The sequence below is a fragment of the Salvelinus fontinalis genome, chromosome 17 (assembly GCF_029448725.1).
Source record: "Salvelinus fontinalis isolate EN_2023a chromosome 17, ASM2944872v1, whole genome shotgun sequence".
Lineage (NCBI taxonomy): Eukaryota > Metazoa > Chordata > Actinopteri > Salmoniformes > Salmonidae > Salvelinus > Salvelinus fontinalis.
In genome coordinates this window covers 11,546,799-11,567,124 of record NC_074681.1, presented here as the reverse complement: position 1 = coordinate 11,567,124, position 20,326 = coordinate 11,546,799, and the positions used below count along the sequence as shown (strand labels likewise).

Here is a 20,326-nt window from a genome sequence, read left to right as displayed (position 1 = left end):
TTAAAGGAGGAGTCTAATCAAATGATTAGAGTTAGTTATCAATCAGAAATCACTTCATTTGAACCATCCTCTTGTTGGATAATTTAGCATACCAAGCCAGCATGTTCATTGGCTATTAAAAATGTGTAATCAACAATTTTTGTCACTGTTTCAGGTGGAGGCAGCGTTCACCCGGCATCGTCAGAAGATGGGCCGTACAGCCTTCCTCAACGTAGTGAGACGGAAAGGGATAACCCCCTCTCCCACCAGCCCCATCCCTGGGGGCCCAGACCTGGACAAGTCCTCCCCAGACCCCCTCCTCACCCCGTCAGGCAGTCTGGGCCAGGCGGAGAGGTGCAAGCCCGATGGAGCCGCTCCCAAGTCCCCCTGCGAGGAGGGTGCAGGTGGGTCACCACTATAGCTCCTGATCAAATCAAAAACTTTGTCATGTACTTTTATTTTCCACTCTTTGGAGCATCTGAAAAAGACATCTTGGTCTCAGCTTTGACTCCAAATCAAAATAAAGGTTCAATAAAATGTAGCCTGGTCCCAGCTCTGTGTTCTGTTGACAAGTTTGTCTCGACAATGACCATTATTACAAAATGATAGAGGGCCAGGCTAGAGAGCAGTCATACTTCAGGATGTGGTACTGTTTAATACATGTGTGATACCCACCTTATAAAGTAGACGTGTCCTCTGTGTCTTGCTCCAGGGCTAGTGGCTGGAGAGGTGGACCTGGCTGAGTACACGAGCTCCATCGAGAGGCTGAACACGTCCCTGGGGTTCCTGCAGACGGAGATGCAGCGGCTGGCTCAGCAGCAGGACAGGATCATGGCCATGAGGGAACAGCAACAGTCCTGGGTCATACCTCCTCCAGCGCCCTCACCACACAGGTACCACTGACACACACACACACACACACACACACACACACACACACACACACACACACACACACACACACACACACACACACACACTGGTATAATAATCAATACACATAAATTGTACATTAGAATGGCATGAAATGTTGACAAAAACCATGTGTCATCATTCATTAATTGTGGTAACATCAATTATCGCAATACTTTTATTGCTTGGTTAGTTGTCATTGCAAAAATGTCATTCCACATTTCTACTCTCTCTACAGGCAGCTACGGGAGCTCCGGCGCAACAGCGTAGCCGGCCGGGGGTCCGTGGGGTCCCTGTCCCCCATCCTGTCCTCTGCCGGTGGTTCCCCCCGCGCCCCCCACCGTTCCCCTGGAGGCCTCAAGCGCCGACCAGCCTCCTTCCACGCCAGCACCCCTCACACCCCCCGTACCCCACGCCCCAGTGAGCTCAAGGTAACCCCCTTAAGACGGATGCTCAACACCCCCACGTCCGTGGACAGTCTGCCCAGGCTACGACGCTTCTCCCCGAGCCAGACCCAGGTCACCTCCTTTGCCTACCTGGGACATGATGAGGGTCCTGGGGCCACAGAAGAGGGCAAGGAGGGAGGGGCCCCAGGGGGAGCAGAGGAGCCCCAGAACCAAAATGAGCAGCCTGAGACACAGCCAGAGGTAGCAGAGTCGGGGATAAGGAGTGCAGGCGCTCATCCCTCCTCGCCCACTAAAGGGAGAGAGCAGAAGAGGAGAGATGGAAGGACGGAGAAGTTGGCAGAGGTGCTGTCCCAACCCAGTAGAGACCTGGTAGAAATACCATTGTCCGCACTGAAGCCTCTGGGAGGACAGGGTCTGGAGACGAGTGGAGAGCTGTACGGAGACGACCAGAAAATGTGTTGTGGGTTCTTCTACAAGGTAGGAATTTCAGAATTGTGAGAAGACCGTACAAGTACTGTATTTAGCATGTTACGACTCTAACATGTTGAATGTGTTCATTGATCCATTTTTGTTATAATCATAAAATATTAAAGTTACAGTGTAAACAATGTAAAAGCAACAGGACAGTATAATGTTCATGCAGAACTGTGTGTCTGGGACAAAATGAACTATGGGATGACTCATGAACCATCACTTCTTCTGGGTCTGGGACAGTAATTGTGTGTTCTGCCAGAGTAGTAAACCGCTGAGCGATGCCAGGAGAATGGAGCCAACAGAGCTATGCTACTACATTTACATTTACATTTAAGTCATTTAGCAGACGCTCTTATCCAGAGCGACTTACAAATTGGTGCATTCACCTAATGACATCCAGTGGAGCAGCCACTTTACAATAGTGCATCTAAATCTTTTAAGGGGGGGGGGGGGGGGGGCAGAAGGATTGCTTTATCCTATCCTAGGTATTCCTTGAAGAGGTGGGGTTTCAGGTGTCTCCGGAAGGTGGTGATTGACTCCGCTGTCCTGGCGTCGTGAGGGAGTTTGTTCCACCATTGGGGTGCCAGAGCAGCGAACAGTTTTGACTGGGCTGAGCGGGAACTGTACTTCCTCAGTGGTAGGGAGGCGAGCAGGCCAGAGGTGGATGAACGCAGTGCCCTTGTTTGGGTGTAGGGCCTGATCAGAGCCTGAAGGTACTGAGGTGCCGTTCCCCTCACAGCTCCGTAGGCAAGCACCATGGTCTTGTAGCGGATGCGAGCTTCAACTGGAAGCCAGTGGAGAGAGCGGAGGAGCGGGGTGACGTGAGAGAACTTGGGAAGGTTGAACACCAGACGGGCTGCGGCGTTCTGGATGAGTTGTAGGGGTTTGATGGCACAGGCAGGGAGCCCAGCCAACAGCGAGTTGCAGTAATCCAGACGGGAGATGACAAGTGCCTGGATTAGGACCTGCAGTAGGACCTTCTACTGTAGGAGAATGGAGCCAACAGAGCTATGCTAGGAGAATGGAGCCAACAGAGCTATGCTACTGTAGGAGAATGGAGCCAACAGAGCTATGCTAGGAGAATGGAGCCAACAGAGCAATGCTAGGAGAATGGAGCCAACAGATCTATGCTACTGTAGGAGAATGGAGTCAACAGAGCTATGCTAGGAGAATGGAGCCAACAGAGCAATGCTACTGTAGGAGAATGGAGCCAACAGAGCTATGCTATTGTAGGAGAATGGAGCCAACAGAGCTATGCTAGGAGAATGGAGCCAACAGAGCTATGCTACTGTAGGAGAATGGAGCCAACAGAGCTATGCTAGGAGAATGGAGCCAACAGAGCTATGCTACTGTAGGAGAATGGAGCCAACAGAGCTATGCTAGGAGAATGGAGCCAACAGATCTATGCTACTGTAGGAGAATGGAGTCAACAGAGCTATGCTAGGAGAATGGAGCCAACAGAGCAATGCTACTGTAGGAGAATGGAGCCAACAGAGCTATGCTAGGAGAATGGAGCCAACAGAGCTATGCTAGGAGAATGGAGCCAACAGAGCTATGCTACTGTAGGAGAATGGAGCCAACAGAGCTATGCTACTGTAGGAGAATGGAGCCAACAGAGCTATGCTAGGAGAATGGAGCCAACAGATCTATGCTACTGTAGGAGAATGGAGTCCACAGAGCTATGCTAGGAGAATGGAGCCAACAGAGCTATGCTAGGAGAATGGAGCCAACAGAGCTATGCTACTGTAGGAGAATGGAGTCAACAGAGCTATGCTACTGTAGGAGAATGGAGCCAACAGAGCTATGCTACTGTAGGAGAATGGAGCCAACAGAGCTATGCTAGGAGAATGGAGCCAACAGAGCTATGCTAGGAGAATGGAGCCAACAGAGCTATGCTACTGTAGGAGAATGGAGCCAACAGAGCTATGCCAGGAGAATGGAGTCAACAGAGCTATGCTAGGGGAATGGAGCCAACAGAGCTATGCTACTGTAGGAGAATGGAGCCAACAGAGCTATGCTAGGAGAATGGAGCCAACAGATCTATGCTACTGTAGGAGAATGGAGTCAACAGAGCTATGCTAGGAGAATGGAGCCAACAGAGCAATGCTACTGTAGGAGAATGGAGCCAACAGAGCTATGCTAGGAGAATGGAGCCAACAGAGCTATGCTAGGAGAATGGAGCCAACAGAGCTATGCTACTGTAGGAGAATGGAGCCAACAGAGCTATGCTACTGTAGGAGAATGGAGCCAACAGAGCTATGCTAGGAGAATGGAGCCAACAGATCTATGCTACTGTAGGAGAATGGAGTCCACAGAGCTATGCTAGGAGAATGGAGCCAACAGAGCAATGCTACTGTAGGAGAATGGAGCCAACAGAGCTATGCTAGGAGAATGGAGCCAACAGAGCTATGCTACTGTAGGGGAATGGAGCCAACAGAGCTATGCTACTGTAGGAGAATGGAGCCAACAGAGCTATGCTACTGTAGGAGAATGGAGCCAACAGAGCTATGCTACTGTAGGAGAATGGAGCCAACAGAGCTATGCTACTGTAGGAGAATGGAGCCAACAGAGCTATGCTAGGAGAATGGAGCCAACAGAGCTATGCTAGGAGAATGGAGCCAACAGAGCAATGCTACTGTAGGAGAATGGAGCCAACAGAGCTATGCTAGGAGAATGGAGCCAACAGAGCTATGCTAGGAGAATGGAGCCAACAGAGCTATGCTACTGTAGGAGAATGGAGCCAACAGAGCTATGCTACTGTAGGAGAATGGAGCCAACAGAGCTATGCTACTGTAGGAGAATGGAGCCAACAGAGCTATGCTACTGTAGGAGAATGGAGCCAACAGAGCTATGCTACTGTAGGAGAATGGAGCCAACAGAGCTATGCTAGGAGAATGGAGCCAACAGAGCTATGCTACTGTAGGAGAATGGAGTCAACAGAGCTATGCTACTATAGGAGAATGGAGCCAACAGAGCTATGCTACTGTAGGAGAATGGAGCCAACAGAGCTATGCTAGGAGAATGGAGCCAACAGAGCTATGCTAGGAGAATGGAGCCAACAGAGCTATGCTACTGTAGGAGAATGGAGCCAACAGAGCTATGCCAGGAGAATGGAGCCAACAGAGCTATGCTAGGAGAATGGAGCCAACAGAGCTATGCTACTGTAGGAGAATGGAGCCAACAGAGCTATGCTAGGAGAATGGAGCCAACAGATCTATGCTACTGTAGGAGAATGGAGTCAACAGAGCTATGCTAGGAGAATGGAGCCAACAGAGCAATGCTACTGTAGGAGAATGGAGCCAACAGAGCTATGCTAGGAGAATGGAGCCAACAGAGCTATGCTACTGTAGGAGAATGGAGCCAACAGAGCTATGCTACTGTAGGAGAATGGAGCCAACAGAGCTATGCTAGGAGAATGGAGCCAACAGATCTATGCTACTGTAGGAGAATGGAGTCCACATAGCTATGCTAGGAGAATGGAGCCAACAGAGCAATGCTACTGTAGGAGAATGGAGCCAACAGAGCTATGCTAGGAGAATGGAGCCAACAGAGCTATGCTAGGAGAATGGAGCCAACAGAGCTATGCTACTGTAGGAGAATGGAGCCAACAGAGCTATGCTAGGAGAATGGAGCCAACAGAGCTATGCTACTGTAGGAGAATGGAGCCAACAGAGCTATGCTACTGTAGGAGAATGGAGCCAACAGAGCTATGCTACTGTAGGAGAATGGAGCCAACAGAGCTATGCTACTGTAGGAGAGTGGAGCCAACAGAGCTATGCTACTGTAGGAGAATGGAGCCAACAGAGCTATGCTACTGTGGGAGAATGGAGCCAACAGAGCTATGCTACTGTAGGAGAATGGAGCCAACAGAGCTATGCTAGGAGAATGGAGCCAACAGAGCTATGCTACTGTAGGAGAATGGAGCCAACAGAGCTATGCTACTGTAGGAGAATGGAGCCAATAGAGCTATGCTACTGTAGGAGAATGGAGTCAACAGAGCTATGCTACTGTAGGAAAATGGAGCCAACAGAGCTATGCTAGGAGAATGGAGCCAACAGAGCTATGCTACTGTAGGAGAATGGAGCCAACAGAGTTATGCTACTGTAGGAGAATGGAGCCAACCGCGCTATGCTACTGTAGGAGAATGAAGCCAACAGAGCTATGCTACTGTAGGAGAATGGAGTCCACAGAGCTATGCTAGGAGAATGGAGCCAACAGAGCAATGCTACTGTAGGAGAAGGGAGCCAACAGAGCTATGCTAGGAGAATGGAGCCAACAGAGCTATGCTAGGAGAATGGAGCCAACAGAGCTATGCTACTGTAGGAGAATGGAGCCAACAGAGCTATGCTAGGAGAATGGAGCCAACAGAGCTATGCTACTGTAGGAGAATGGAGCCAACAGAGCTATGCTACTGTAGGAGAATGGAGCCAACAGAGCTATGCTACTGTAGGAGAATGGAGCCAACAGAGCTATGCTACTGTAGGAGAATGGAGCCAACAGAGCTATGCTAGGAGAATGGAGCCAACAGAGCTATGCTAGGAGAATGGAGCCAACAGAGCTATGCTACTGTAGGAGAATGGAGCCAACAGAGCTATGCTACTGTAGGAGAATGGAGCCAACAGAGCTATGCTACTGTAGGAGAATGGAGCCAACAGAGCTATGCTACTGTAGGAGAATGGAGCCAACAGAGCTATGCTACTGTAGGAGAATGGAGCCAACAGAGCTATGCTACTGTAGGAGAATGGAGCCAACAGAGCTATGCTAGGAGAATGGAGCCAACAGAGCTATGCTACTGTAGGAGAATGGAGCCAACAGAGCTATGCTACTGTAGGAGAATGGAGCCAACAGAGCTATGCTACTGTAGGAGAATGGAGTCAACAGAGCTATGCTACTGTAGGAAAATGGAGCCAACAGAGCTATGCTAGGAGAATGGAGCCAACAGAGCTATGCTACTGTAGGAGAATGGAGCCAACAGAGCTATGCTACTGTAGGAGAATGGAGCCAACCGCGCTATGCTACTGTAGGAGAATGAAGCCAACAGAGCTATGCTACTGTAGGAGAATGGAGCCAACAGAGCTATGATACTGTAGGAGAATTGAGCCAACAGAGCTATGCTACTGTAGGAGAATGGAGCCAACAGAGCTATGCTACTGTAGGAGAATGGAGCCAACAGAGCTATGCTACTGTAGGGGAATGGAGCCAACAGAGCTATGCTACTGTAGGAGAATGGAGCCAACAGAGCTATGCTACTGTAGGAGAATGGAGCCAACAGAGCTATGCTAGGAGAATGGAGCCAACAGAGCTATGCTACTGTAGGAGAATGGAGCCAACAGAGCTATGCTACTGTAGGAGAATGGAGCCAACAGAGCTATGCTACTGTAGGAGAATGGAGCCAACAGAGCTATGCTACTGTAGGAGAATGGAGCCAACAGAGCTATGCTACTGTAGGAGAATGGAGCCAACAGAGCTATGCTACTGTAGGAGAATGGAGCCAACAGAGCTATGCTACTGTAGGAGAATGGAGCCAACAGAGCTATGCTACTGTAGGAGAATGGAGCCAACAGAGCTATGCTACTGTAGGAGAATGGAGCCAACAGAGCTATGCTACTGTAGGGGAATGGAGCCAACAGAGCTATGCTACTGTAGGGGAATGGAGCCAACAGAGCTATGCTACTGTAGGAGAATGGAGCCAACAGAGCTATGCTAGGAGAATGGAGCCAACAGAGCTACTGTACAGTATACCACTGCAGATGGGATAGCTAACAGCTACTCAGTGTATTTTCTGGAGGCTACAATCAACTTTCAACAGACACAACTCAATCAATCACATTTATTTTATAAAGCCCTTTTTACATAAGCAGTTGTCAAAGTGCTAAACAGATACCCATCATAAAACCCAGAGAGCATGCAATGCAGATGTAGAAGCACAAATGTCCTTATCCCAGTAAAATATCTAGCCACCACTGCACAACATGCTCTAACTGGTTAAAATTGGTCATATGCATCTGCCATGATGGAATGGATGCCTGAATTCCCCCTGACATACATTTGACTGATCTTAATGAGTGATTTTGAAGTGAGAGGATGTGACAATGCTGTCTGATCTCATTTAGTCTCTGGAGCTACAAAAAAAAAAGTTCTGTAAACTAGCCTTCATGTTGGCACCAAACGTTCCATGACAAGAAGATTACAATCTCCACTCTAAGTATAACTTTGGTGTCAACATGCAGCCATTTAAATTCTGAAATGTTTGCAAACCTATTTCTGACTCTGTGTCCACCCCGTACCCCTCCAGGACGATGGGAAGGGAGAGGAGGACATGGCGGTGAAGAGGGCTGCTCTGCTTGAGAAGAGGCTGAGGAGAGAGAAGGAGACACAGGAGAAGAAACAGCAGCAGGAGCTGGAGCAGGAGCAGAGGAAGGAGGAAGCACGGTCAGTCTGCACCTTCAAGGCCTTGTACCCATTCTACTCTTATGCCAGGTCTGAAAACTACCCTTAGGATGTCTGAAGGGGACTGAAAACTGCTATTAGGGAGTCTGAAAACTACCTTTAGGGGGACTGAAAACTGCTATTAGGGAGTCTGAAAACTACCTTTAGGGGGACTGAAAACTGCTATTAGGGAGTCTGAAAACTACCTTTAAGGGGACTGAAAACTGCTATTAGGGAGTCTGAAAACTACCTTTAAAGAGTCTGAAAACTATCTTTAAGGGGACTGAAAACTGCTATTAGGGAGTCTGAAAACTACCTTTAAGGGGACTGAAAACTGCTATTAGGGAGTCTGAAAACTACCTTTAGGGGGACTGAAAACTGCTTTTAGGTAGTCTGAAAACTACCTTTAGGGGGACTGAAAACTGCTATTAGGGAGTCTGAAAACTACCTTTAGGGGGACTGAAAACTGCTATTAGGGAGTCTGAAAACTACCTTTAGTGGGACTGAAAACTGCTATTAGGGAGTCTGAAAACTACCTTTAAGGGGATTGAAAACTGCTATTAGGGAGTCTGAAAACTATCTTTAAGGGTTTAAGGGGACTGAAAACTGCTATTAGGGAGTCTGAAAACTATCTTTAAGGGGACTGAAAACTGCTATTAGGGAGTCTGAAAACTACCTTTAGGGGGACTGAAAACTGCTATTAGGGAGTCTGAAAACTACCTTTAAGGGGATTGAAAACTGCTATTAGGGAGTCTGAAAACTACCTTTAGTGGGACTGAAAACTGCTATTAGGGAGTCTGAAAACTACCTTTAGTGGGACTGAAAACTGCTATTAGGGAGTCTGAAAACTACCGTTCGGGTTTGGTTTCAGACCCAAGCTACTTCTCTTTTATTCATTGAGGGGTGAATCTTAACTTCCACTTGGAATGTAGTCAGTGAAAATCCGCCCCTTAGTAACTTCTCTTATTTTGTAATCCCACAAAATAATAGAAGTATAGAATATAGAAGCTTCAACTCTTTTCTCCCTTTTCCCTAGGCTGAAAGCAGAGGAGGAGCAGCAGAAGCGAGAGGACGACAAGCAAAGGAAAGATTACATAAAGAACGAGTACATGAGGAGGAAGCATTTGAAGCAGGTGGAGGATATGGATGTCAGGCCTCGCCATGGAAGTCTTAAAAAGAAGCCACGCCCCAAATCCATCCACAGGGACGTCATGGAGTCACCCAAGCCCCCCATCAGAGCCACGGGTAACACACACATACTACAAATAGTATACAAATAGATTCACACACACACAAGTGTTTGTTTTACTATCCTTGTGGGGACGCAAAAATGTATTCCCATTCAGAATCCTATTTTCCTTAACCCTAAAACGAACCCTAATTGTAACTCTAAATCTAACCCCTAACTCTAAAATAGCCGTTTTCCTTGTGGGGACCAACACATTAATTGAATACATTTTTGTGTTGTTACATTCACCGGATAGGTACAGGGAAATGTGTTGTTTTACAGGGTCAGTAATAGTAGTACGGCACCCCTGGAACAAATTAGGTTAAGTGTCTTTCTCAAGGGCACAGACAAAGTGAAAATAGGTTTATAAAAATAAATAAAGAATGTATTCAAACAAAACAACAGAAATACCTTATTTACATAAGTATTCAGATCCTTTGCTATGAGATGCGAAATTGAGCTCAGGTGCATCCTGTTTCCATTGATCATCCTTGAGACTTTTCTACAAATTGATTGTACATGATTTGGAAAGGCACACACCTGTCTATATAAGGTGCCACAGTTGACAGTGCATGTCAGAGCAAAAACCAAGCCATGAGGTTGAAGGAATTGTCTGTAGAGCTCAGAGACAGGATTGTGTCGAGGCACAGATCTGGGGAATGGTACAGAAAAATGTATGCAGCATTGAAGGTCCCCAAGAACACAGTGGCCTCCATCATTCTTAAATGTAAGAAGTTTGAACCACCAAGGCTCTTCTTAGAGCTGGCCGCCCGGCCAAACTGAACAATCGGGGAAGAAGGGCCTTGGTCAGTGAGGTGACCAAGAACCCGATGGTCTCTGACAGAGCTCTAGAGTTCCTCTGTGGAGATGGGAGAACCTTCCAGAAGGACAACCATCTCTGCAGCACTCTACCAATCAGGCCTTTATGGTAGAGTGGCCAGACGGAAGCCACTCCTCAGTGAAAGGCACATAACAGCCCACTTGGAGTTTGTCAAAAGGCACCTAAAGGATGCAGACCATGAGAAACAAGATTCTCTGGTCTAATGAAACCAAGAGCGTCACGTCTGGAGGAAACTTGGCACCATCCCTACGATTAAGCATGGTTGTGGCAGCATCATGCTGTGGGGATGTTTTTCAGCAGCAAGGACTTGGAGACTGGTCAGGATCGAGGCAAAGATGAACAGAGCAAAGTACAGAGAGTTCCATGATAAAAACCTGTTCCAGAACGCTCAGGACCTCAGACTGGGGCAAAGGTACACCTTCCAACAGGACAACGACCCAAAGCACACAGCCAAGACAACACAGGAGTGTCTGAATGTCATTGAGTGGCCCAGCCAGAGCCCGGACTTGAACCTGATCGAACATCTCTGGAGAGACCTGAAAATAGCTGTGCAGCAACACTCCCCATCCAACCTGACAGAGCTTGAGAGGATCTGCAGAGAGGAATGGGAGAAACTCTCCAAATAGAGGTGTGTCAAGCTTGTAGCGTGATACCCAAGAAGACTTGAGGCTGTAATTGCTGCCAAAGGTACTTCAACAAAGTACTGAGTAAAGGGTCTGTGTGTAGATTGATGAGGGGAAAAAAACATTTAATACATTTTAGAATAAGGCTGTAACCTAACAAAATTGGGAAAAAGTCAAGGGGTCTGAATACTTTCCAAAGGCACTGTAGATGTGTATTTAGTACACACACACACTCAAACATGTCTTCTGTGTTTACCTCGTCCAGGTACTCGACCGCGGGGGTTCTCAGTCTCCAGCATGTCCCTGGCCTCCCTCAACCTGGCCGACAACGACAGCAACGCGGGAGATAAGAGGACCCCCAGGTGAGGTTAGCTATTGGCTGATTAAAAAGACCGTACAGTTATCCCGTTCCTGGTTTAGCCAGCTCTTTTGGCATGACAATCTCAAAGGAGTTGAGTTAAGCACAAACAGACTGGCACCCAGGCTGGCTACGATACAACAAAGGCCTTACAGAGCATCAAGAGCTTGAATACTACTTCAAGAGGACATTAATGTGTCTTATGACTTGTCTATGTAATGCAACCAAAATTGTTTTCATTCTGCATCTTAACCTCTGCATCTTAATCTTCCTCTCTCTCTCCTCCTCCTCGCTCTATTCCTCTCTCCTCTCTGTTTTCCCCTCTGTTTTGCACAGACCCCCCAGAAGCAGTAAACTAGGCACTGTGAGAGGCCATATCTCTTTCTTTTTAAGCTCTCCCAAAGAGAGAAAGGGAAGGTTAGTAAGGCCCCTGCCTCCCTAGATCAGCCGAGGGCCTATACTTTTATCTAGCTTTTATGTTTCTGCTGCTGCATCACAGACCAGATTGATCAATCAATTCCATTTTTACTTGAGGTAATATCTTTGCAAAGAAAATCCCCATCTGACAGAATATTTAAAGAACTCACATATATGTTTTGATAATGTTTGAGCAAGACACATACAATGTACCAACATCAATTCTAAGATTGAACTGAGCCATAGAGAACACGTGTTTTTAATGTAAAAAGAGCTATATAAAATACATTTGATTGATTGATAATATGTTATTTCACGTTCATGCTGTATCATTTGAGGGATGACCATTTACCTACTTTAAACCAGCAGAATCATTCCCCTCAGTACCACAGCTGCTTCTGCCTCAATTCATACATGATGCCTTTAGCTTCCTGCCTCCGCTCTGCTTTATGTCTCACCGACTTTGCTCTTTCTCTGCTGTAGCACTCACTGCTCTGAGGCTGCTCCATGATAACTGCCCCAGACTAGCTGCTTCATGATAGCTGCTCCATGATAACTGCCCCAGACTAGCTGCTTCATGATAGCTGCTCCATGATAACTGCCCCAGACTAGCTGCTTCATGATAGCTGCTCCATGATAACTGCTCCAGACTAGATGCTTCATGATAACAGCTCCATGATAGTTGCTTCATGATAGCTGCTCCATGATAACTGCTCCAGACTAGCTGCTTCATGAGAGCTGCTCCATGATAACTGCTCCAGACTAGATGCTTCATGATAACAGCTCCATGATAGTTGCTCCAGACTAGCTATTTCAAGATAGCTGCTCCATGATAACTGCTCCAGACTAGCTGCTTCATGAGAGCTGCTCCATGATAACTGCTCCAGGCTAGCTGCTTCATGATAGCTGCTCCATGATAACAGCTCCATGATAGTTGCTCCAGACTAGCTGCTCCATGATAGCTGCTCCAGACTAGATGCTTCATAAAAACTGCTTCATGATAACTGCTCCAGGCTAGCTGCTCCATGATAACAGCTCCATGATAGTTGCTCCAGACTAGCTATTTCAAGATAACTGCTCCATGTTACCTGCTCCAGACTAGCTGCTTCGTGATAGCTGCTCCATGATAACTGCTCCAGACTAGCTGTTTCAAGATAGCTGCTCCATGATAACAGCTCCATGATAGTTGCTCCAGACTAGCTGCTCCATGATAGCTGCTCCAGACTAGCTGCTTCATGATAACAGCTCCATGATAGCTGCTCCAGGCTAGCTATTGCAAGATAACTGCTCCATGATAACTGCTCCAGACTAGCTGCTCCAGACTAGCTGCTCCATGATAGCTGCTCCATGATAGCTGCTCCAGACTAGCTGCTCCAGATTAGCTGCTCCATGATGACTGCTCCAGACTAGCTGCTCCATGATAGCTGCTCCAGACTAGCTGCTCCAAATTAGCTGCTCCATGATAACTGCTCCAGACTAGCTGTTTTATGATAGCTGCTCCATGATAACGAATCCAGACTAGCTGCTCCATGATAGCTGTCTATAATAAGTGGTCCAAACTAGCTGCTCCATGATAACTACTCCAGACTAGCTGCTCCATGATAGCTGCTCCAGACTAGCTGCTCCATGATGACTGCTCCAGACTAGTTGCTCCAGACTAGCTGCTCTATGATGACTGCTCCAGACTAGTTGCTCCATAATACCTGCTCCAGACTAGCTGCTCCATAATACCTGCTCCATGATAGCTGCTCCATGATGACTGCTCCAGACTAGTTGCTCCATGATAGCTGCTCCAGACTAGCCGCTCTATGATGACTGCTCCAGACTAGCTGCTCTATGATGACTGCTCCAGACTAGTTGCTCCATAATACCTGCTCCAGACTAGCTGCTCCATGATGACTGCTCCAGATTAGCTGCTCCATGATAACTGCTCCAGACTAGCTGCTCCGTAATACCTGCTCCAGACTAGCTGCTCCATGATAACTGCTCCAAACTAGCTGCTCCATAATACCTGCTCCAGACTAGCTGCTCCATGATGACTGCTCCAGACTAGCTGCTCGATGATAGCTGCTCCAGACTAGCTGCTCCATGATAGCTGCTCCAGACTAGCTGCTCCATGATAGCTGCTCCAGACTAGTTGCTCCATAATACCTGCTCCAGACTAGCTGCTCCATGATAGCTGCTCCAGACTAGCTGCTCCATTTTTTTAGCTGATGTGTGTTCTTGTTACCTCTATATACTAGACCCAGAGCCATCCAAGCTGCAGCAGGCAGACGCTTTCCCGTCCCAGGCACTGACTCCCACGGCCAGGCTCACTCTGAATCACAGCTGTCCCCCAGAATCACATCACAATGATCACAGTCCCTTTGTTTTGTATGCAGAGACTTCAAGCTAGGTTACACACTAAAGGCGTCAGCATGCCTCAGTTTGGCTGGCGCCTAGCCGAACCGAACTAGTGTGCTCGCATACTCCCTTAAAAGACCTTCACTTGAAAAATTATATAAAAACGGCAATAGTACTGTTTGTCCATTTTGAGACGCCATAGCCATACACTTCCTCAAAATAGTCAGAATGGATCTAAGAACTCTAAATCTGTCATTCATTTTGACGTTTTTTCTGAGGAGATCTTAGTCACGCAATTTTACATCTAACTAAGATGTTTGTTGCAATATTTTTCAATGAAAACTAGTCATCTCTTGTCGAATGACAACAAAAACGTTGTTGAAGAATCCCTACTGTTGACCAATTACCGACAAAGCGGCTTAGACTTCGGCTCCAAATTTCGGCTTGCCTCCAGAAAAATTGTTGTTTGCCCAGACAGCCAAAAAAAACCTCACCGAAGTCCAAAAACAAACAAAAACGTCACAAAATGTCATCATAATATATACACGAACTCTACAGAACTGTTTCATCAGGAAAGCATGCGGACTCCTTAACCCTAACCCCAACCAGGACATGACTGAGCCTGGGCCTGGGACATGAGGCTGCCTGCTGCAGTGGGATACTGTGTGTCTTGTTACTGTACTGTTGCCTAAAGCTGCTGTATCCTACTGCAGTATCTCCTCAGTATCCTAGCAGGCAGAATGTAGGACTGAACTGTAGCTTTGCTTTGCTCCACTGCACAAGCTTCTGATCTGATCCCAGCCACGGAGAGATCACTGTGCAGGATCTAATAGGAGGGAACAGGGAGGGCTGCCTGGGAGAACTGTGTCACAGTGTCTGACCCTGTCTCTCTTTGTCTGTCTGTTGTCTCTCCTTGTCTCTCTGTGTTTGTCTCTGTATATGTCTGTGTTTTTGTCTCTATGTCTGTCTCTATGTCTGTCGGTCTCTGTTTTTTGTAAACGTGTCTGTGTGTGTCTGTTATTCTGTGTGTTCTGGCTTGTGTGTTTTCTTGTTCCTGTGTGTGTGTGTCAATGTACTGTTTGTGTGTGTGTGTAAATCCCTAGGCTAGACTCTGCGAGGCCAGACTCTGCAGAGGGCAATCTGTCGTCCTGCCCGTCTCGTAATGGAGAGAAGGACTGGGAGAACGAGTCCACAACCTCCTCCACTCCCTCCAACCAAGAGTACACAGGTACGGACCGCTCCACTACAATCACAGTATTCTGCTTTCAAAAGGAGACCAAACTACTGCAGTATACTGGAGCTCTCTGGTCCATGTGTAGAACAGGCTGTGTTCTGACTTTCTCTTAGTATGCCACTGCATACCTTATGCTGGTATCTGATTTTTCCCTCAGGCCCAAAGCTGTACAAGGAGCCCAGTGCCAAGTCCAACAAGCATATCATCCAGAATGCACTGGCCCACTGCTGCCTAGCGGGCAAGGTCAACGAAGAGCAGAAGAACAAGATAATAGATGTAGGCCGTTTGATGTACACTCTGCTACTTTCTCTCATGTTACTTCACTCTCTTACTTCACGTTTTGTTCCTTTGTTTTCCTTCCCTATCTCTTTCAGGAAATGGAGAGGTCGGGGGCCAATAACTTCCTGGTTCTATTCCGGGACACGGGTTGCCAGTTCCGCTCGGTGTACTCTTACTGTCCAGAGACGGAGGAGATCACCAAGCTGGCGGGCATCGGGCCAAAGAGCATCACGGCCAAGATGATCGAGGGACTGTACAAGTACAACTCGGACAGGAAGCAGTTCAGCCACATCCCGGCCAAGACCATGTCGGCTAGTGTAGACGCCATCACCATCGCCCCCCACCTGTGGCAGACCAAGAAACAGGGCACACCCAAGAAACTGGGTAGTCTCAAGTAGTCACAGCAACAAGCCGTTTTCATAACAAACCAAGGATATTGTTGTTCGGTGTCTTGGGCTATAGTTGAGGACTGAGGGGAGACTTTGTGGGTTATCCGACCCAGGAATGGACCCAGGTCTGGGTTTGACCTGGGATATTACAGGGTTTGGTATGAACGGTGCTAAAGAGTCCAGCTTTCTAATGTTCTTTCCCAGTAAGATATCCCCAGAACACTTAAACTCAGCATTCATCTGGGTCTGATATCTGATATACAATATAGATGGATGATTATGTAGAAGGGTTTTTCTTCTTAACAAAACACTGCTGAAATTATTACTGGAATGTAGGAGAAAAAAACAACACAAGCCTCAAGGGACATTGTTGTTGTTATGCAAGACTGTGTGTGTGGGGGGGGGTAAGAGTCATTCTAATGGAGCACGCGTGTGTGTGTTCGTCAGCATGCGTGGGTGTCCATGTTCTTGTATGCCCAAAAAAGAGGGGGGCTGATGAAAGCCTTACTGAATCAGACCACTGAAGCACTGAATGTCATCTCTCTGAAATAGACCGAGTTTGAGTTCTCTGTTCATCATGTTTGGCCTTATGCTTGTTTTGTGTGTCATATGAAAGCACAGCGATTATGTTATATTTAAGCGCCAGTTGTGATGTTTTTGTGAGTGCATGATGATTGGCTGTGTGTGGGGCTTGCTTTTCTCTGGCTGAAAGAGAAGACTGAGCAGTTGGGTTTGTGTAATGTGTTAACAAGTGCCAAGATTGAGTGAGGTGAGAACCTCAGAAATAGGTTGTTGTTACTTTCGATAAGAACTAGATTGTAAAATCATTGATTTAAGTATCATCTACAGTACCAGTCAAAAGTTTGGACACACCTACTCGTTCAAGGGTTTTTGATTATTTTTACTATTTTCTACAATATTAGTGTGCAAAGCTGTCAAGGCAAAGGGTGGCTACTTTGAAGAATCTCAAATATAAAATATTTGTTGATTTGTTTAACACTTGTTTGGTGTCTTCACTATTATTCTACAAAGTAGAAAATAGTCAAATTAAAGAAAAACCCTTGAATGAGTAGCTGTGTCCACTTTTGATTGATACTGTAGTTCACGGGAATGTCAGCAACTGACTCAATATATTTATGTTTTTGATAAGACTTTGGAAGTCTTAAAATATCATTGACAGAAATATAAATATACTTTAAGACTATATACACTGTATAAGTTAATTCAGTTTGTATATAAATACCTATTCCATTCAAAATGAATGAGTCACACTAGCGTTTTTCATTTAATATGGACGTATATAAACTTAATATATATGGGGCCTTTTGTTGTTTAAAACATGTAAGTGTGTAATCGCTGTTCAATGTCACTGACAGGACGATTTACAGCTGTAGAATAGCAGCAAGTTTCACAAATTGTGTCATGCGCCTGTGCAACTCAGAGAAAATGTCTTATAAAGGATATTGTTGGGATACAGTATGTTTTTGGACCTCACAGATATTTAAAAGCATTTTACTTTATTGTGGATAGTATCTTAACTGTTGAATTCCCTTTACACTCAAAGTAGTCCACAATACATCTATGTGTACATATACAATTGAGAGTAATTCATCGATAGCAATTCATGATACTTTCCCACTGTAGATTGCAGTATTTGTTGTTGTATAACTGTGTACTTACATAAAGTAGATCACAGAAAGATGAAACATTTCTACTGTATGCTTTAACATTTGACATTATTCTAACCTATGGAAGGAAACTGGCATTTATTTTATGTTGGAGTAAAGCCGTGTGTACATTATATACAGTGTTTTTTCCTAAACCATTTTCCATTTTGAGATTTCATATGAGCAGCATATCTGTCTCAAAAGGAAGTATTTTGAAAGCATGAGAGGGTAAAATATGTTATGTATGAGTGACGGGCAACACATAGAAAGAGAAATGACTGCGAACTGTGTCCCACTGCATACTATTGTCGGTAGTGGATAATCAGATATGTATGAGATGCCATTCTGTGTTTTTCCCAATCTAAATTCGTTTTATTTTAACCCTGTCAATATTTTCATGTATTTATGTTATTTTTATATATTCCTTTGAACTATATTAAAATGTTAATTTTCATTGAAACTTGTGATCAATGTTTTTGAAGCTTGGTTATCCACTTAGGCTAGCTCAGATTTGTATTATTTGTTGTTACTGCATTACATAACAAGTGGGTCTTGAACCTGCAACCTGAGGCCACAGGGCAAACAAACGCACCTTCTGTGCCATGATGGTCAAGACCTCATGGAAGATGCATAGGTTTACATACAGGGATTACATACCAGTGGTAAAAATATCAAGATGAACAGTTTGTCATTTTACTGTTCTTTTACTGTTTTCCCATAGAAAACCTAATGATTGAGAAATAATACACTATTCGTCCTCTCTTGCACCCAAGAACAACCTTAGGCAATCAAATGAGAATAATACCAACCAGATTTACGTCGTATCACTCTGTCGTAATCCTCTTTAAACCTTTTCAGAGGGCCATGTCCTTCAAGCATTTAATTGTATTTACCCGACTGTTGAACTTCCCACTGTGAATCTGCGATTACATGTACATGGAACACTTCCTAATCTGGGAGGTGAAGGCATTGGATTATCCATCCACCATCCTGTCCTCTCTTGGGGTTGGAAGTGACACACACCTGACAAGTAATTATCTCATCGCAAGTGGCATAATTGTACGTTGATTACAGTTTATTTGATGGTCATGTTCAATAGATGGTAGGAATGTCGATCGTTATCGCAAGGGCTATGCGGGTTTTATGTTGCAAGAGAAGAGACGCTTGGGGCGCCCCTATGAAAATACTGGGATTTGATTGGTAGACAGACGAAGCGTTGCGCTTGACAACCGAAGGGGCTGGGTAGCAGGCTACTTACTACCAGCAGCAGAAATCGATCCGAGAAGACAACAGAAAGGGAGAGAGAAACAACAAAAGAGACTGACGAACAAAACAAAACAGAATCGCTCTGACAGCTACGATTTTCAACAACAGAAACAAATCTAAGGAGCGTGTTTTCAGCCCATGTATTTTTAGACCAAGGTGAGCTTTAAATCGCATTGAGGGCGTGTTTGTTAATGCGTGGGATGCCTCGCCACCCATCCCGTCTGTGCTGCTAGCGGATGATGCATGTCTCTCGCTTGGCCTGGCTAGCCATTCTTCTGGTCATGGTCTGAATCTGTCATAGCGGTTTTCGGTGTGCGTTCCTGACAACAGTACTTAACATATGCTCATGTTAGGTAGTTAGTTAGCGTGCTAATATTTCGGAGAAATGTGTGCTTGTCTTGTCGTTTATTTCATAACATCAGACAAGAACAGGTTGGGGTGAAGCAGATAGCTAGCTACTTAGCTAACGTTAGTAGCTAGCTAGCTAATTGTATGTGTTTGAACCCCACCTATAGCTGCAGTGTCTAGCTACATTGTTAGCTAGTTCTAGATTGTAAATAGATGTTGATTTATTGGAACCCTATATAACGTTATAAGTTTTATAATTAACTAGTTAGCTAGTTCAACCTATTTTTAGGTGATGTGCTGCGCATAGTTTCCTTGCTGCTGCTGTAAGTGTCACCAGCAATGAATCTTTGCAGTTTGGTTGTTCATTTTCTTTTCTGAATGTTTTGTTGATTGCCAGATATCTAACCTTGTTCTTTGTTGAATGCACCTATTCTTTAACTAAATGTAAAATCAGAATGTTGTAACATTTATCAGTATGCTTTGAGCAACCACTTGCTTGGACATGTTGTTAATAGTAACGACCCTGGGTTTATAAGCGCGGAAATCGACTCTGCCGCACGAGCATGCTTTTGCGCTACAGTCGATAGCGCGCCGAACCTCGGGCTAGAAGGTCGAGGGTTCGAGACCTGCTCCATTACAATAACAATGCAAATTGCAGTGCAACACCAAGATAGCAGGACTATTGACATACTGTAACTATCTAAATCCTTACTCAGCATTCAGGCTGCGTTATCCCCTGTGCAACTGTAGCCTAAGCAGTAAATCAATTAAATCGACGGTAATATAACTTGTTTGCAGTTGTAGGGTTGATGGCAATTGTCGTAATTTGTGGCTCAAATCCTAATTATCATGACAGTAACCAAAATTAATGGTATTTCTCCTATTTGTATCCCCTGGTGAACCCTTGAACAAAAGTGAAATTAAATATGATAGGTTACAGTTCACGTCTGTTAGCCTTCCTGGCATGGGGTTTCCAAACTTTGTCGATTTGCCATAAATGCGATCCTAATCCATAATGTGTTACTGTTATTACTACATAATTAATAGCACAGCTGTGATTGGATTAACTCTGCTGCCTACTTTCTATTGACGCCGATTTGCTGTTAGTCTGCTAATCACAGTGGTCAGATTT

General features: G+C 45.6%; 2 protein-coding genes across 7 annotated transcripts in view; both read left to right on the top strand.

The window, feature by feature from the left end:
* LOC129813692 (calmodulin-regulated spectrin-associated protein 2-like) overlaps positions 1-18,034 on the top strand; it is a 74,510-nt gene extending 56,476 nt beyond the window's left edge. For 2 of the 5 annotated variants that reach the window (XM_055866116.1, XM_055866112.1), the window contains 10 exons: positions 155-383; positions 692-872; positions 1,130-1,775; positions 8,068-8,204; positions 9,238-9,446; positions 11,159-11,255; positions 11,588-11,668; positions 15,115-15,239; positions 15,403-15,521; positions 15,620-18,034. In XM_055866116.1, the coding sequence (XP_055722091.1) occupies positions 155-383; positions 692-872; positions 1,130-1,775; positions 8,068-8,204; positions 9,238-9,446; positions 11,159-11,255; positions 11,588-11,668; positions 15,115-15,239; positions 15,403-15,521; positions 15,620-15,922 (2,127 nt within the window). In that variant the 3' untranslated portion in view covers positions 15,923-18,034. The remainder of the gene's footprint in view (positions 1-154; positions 384-691; positions 873-1,129; positions 1,776-8,067; positions 8,205-9,237; positions 9,447-11,158; positions 11,256-11,587; positions 11,669-15,114; positions 15,240-15,402; positions 15,522-15,619) is intronic. The other 3 variants (XM_055866113.1, XM_055866115.1, XM_055866114.1) reach the window with 3 other exon arrangements.
* A 754-nt stretch (positions 18,035-18,788) lies between these two features.
* LOC129813691 (WD repeat-containing protein 47-like) overlaps positions 18,789-20,326 on the top strand; it is a 28,301-nt gene continuing 26,763 nt past the window's right edge. The window contains exon 1 of one of the 2 annotated variants that reach the window (XM_055866110.1): positions 18,789-19,002. The gene's annotated coding sequence lies outside the window, so the exon portion shown is untranslated. Of the gene's footprint in view, positions 19,003-19,063; positions 19,159-20,326 lie in introns of those variants that run through there. The other variant, XM_055866111.1, reaches the window with a different exon arrangement.